The sequence below is a fragment of the Arachis ipaensis genome, chromosome B09 (assembly GCF_000816755.2).
Source record: "Arachis ipaensis cultivar K30076 chromosome B09, Araip1.1, whole genome shotgun sequence".
Classification (NCBI taxonomy): Eukaryota; Viridiplantae; Streptophyta; class Magnoliopsida; order Fabales; family Fabaceae; genus Arachis; species Arachis ipaensis.
Genome location: NC_029793.2, coordinates 10723032 through 10724121, shown reverse-complemented (window position 1 = coordinate 10724121; position 1090 = coordinate 10723032). Strand labels below are relative to the sequence as shown.

Below are 1090 nucleotides of genomic sequence, written 5' to 3'. Positions count from 1 at the left end.
CTCACGTTATTAAATATAATCTTATATCATTAAAATATTAATAATAACTAATTAATTATTACAAATCACAAAATATGTGAGCCTAATATTAGTGTAAAAATATAATGGGGCTATTGAATTTAGCATTGTCACGCCAATATATAAAGAAGCAACCAACCAACCATGAAAGGGAAACAAGAAAACACGCCAACTAACTAACATGGCTTCAAGCAGCTCAGGCAGCAATGAAAGCCACTCCAAAATCAAAACGGTCGTCGTTTTGGTCCAAGAAAACCGCTCCTTCGACCACATGCTAGGATGGATGAAGTCTCTAAACCCGGAGATCGACGGCGTAACCGGTACCGAATCGAACCCGGTTTCCACCACCGATCCAAACTCAAACCGAATTCAATTCGGAGACCGGTCCGTCTACGTCGACCCGGACCCAGGCCACTCCATCCAAGACATCTACGAGCAAATCTTCGGGGAGCCCTGGAGCGAGTCGTCGGCGGCAAAAAAATTGCCACCGACAATGCAGGGGTTCGTCCAGAACGCAGGGCGGCAAGAGGCGGCAAAGGACAAGAATCTGCCGCCGATGACGGAGACAGTTATGAATGGGTTTAGAGCAGAGCGGGTTCCAGTGTACGCAGAGTTAGTTAAGGAGTTTGCAGTATGTGACCGTTGGTTTGCGCCGGTTCCCGCGTCGACGCAACCGAACAGGCTGTACGTGCACTCTGCGACGTCGCATGGGTTGACGAGTAACGACACTGGGAAGCTGGTTGGAGGGCTGCCGCAGAAGACGATATTTGATTCTTTGGATGAGAATGGATTCAGTTTTGGGATTTATTATCAGTTGCCGCCAGCAACACTTTTCTACAGGTTAGTTCATGAACGTTAGAAAGGAGCTTTTTGTTTTTCCTGGCTTCAAAGATGCTTTATTCGTTCTGGTGGAGGAACGCCTTTTCCATCACATATCTCATTAATTAAAAATGGTTAAAAATTTTGATAAATTTTAATTAAATTATTAATTTTATGTAAAGATAATTATATATGGATTTTTGTTTTATTTTATTCATATAAGAATATTTTTTCACCTTTTATTTCTCTGTTT

The 1090-nt window shown here is 42.5% G+C and overlaps 1 protein-coding gene across 1 annotated transcript in view; it reads left to right on the top strand.

Annotated features, from left to right (window-relative positions):
• Positions 140 to 1090, top strand: part of LOC107617456 (non-specific phospholipase C3) — a 4451-nt gene continuing 3500 nt past the window's right edge. The window contains exon 1 of the mRNA XM_016319216.2: positions 140 to 858. Within this exon, the coding sequence (XP_016174702.1) occupies positions 200 to 858 (659 nt within the window). The 5' untranslated portion in view covers positions 140 to 199. The remainder of the gene's footprint in view (positions 859 to 1090) is intronic.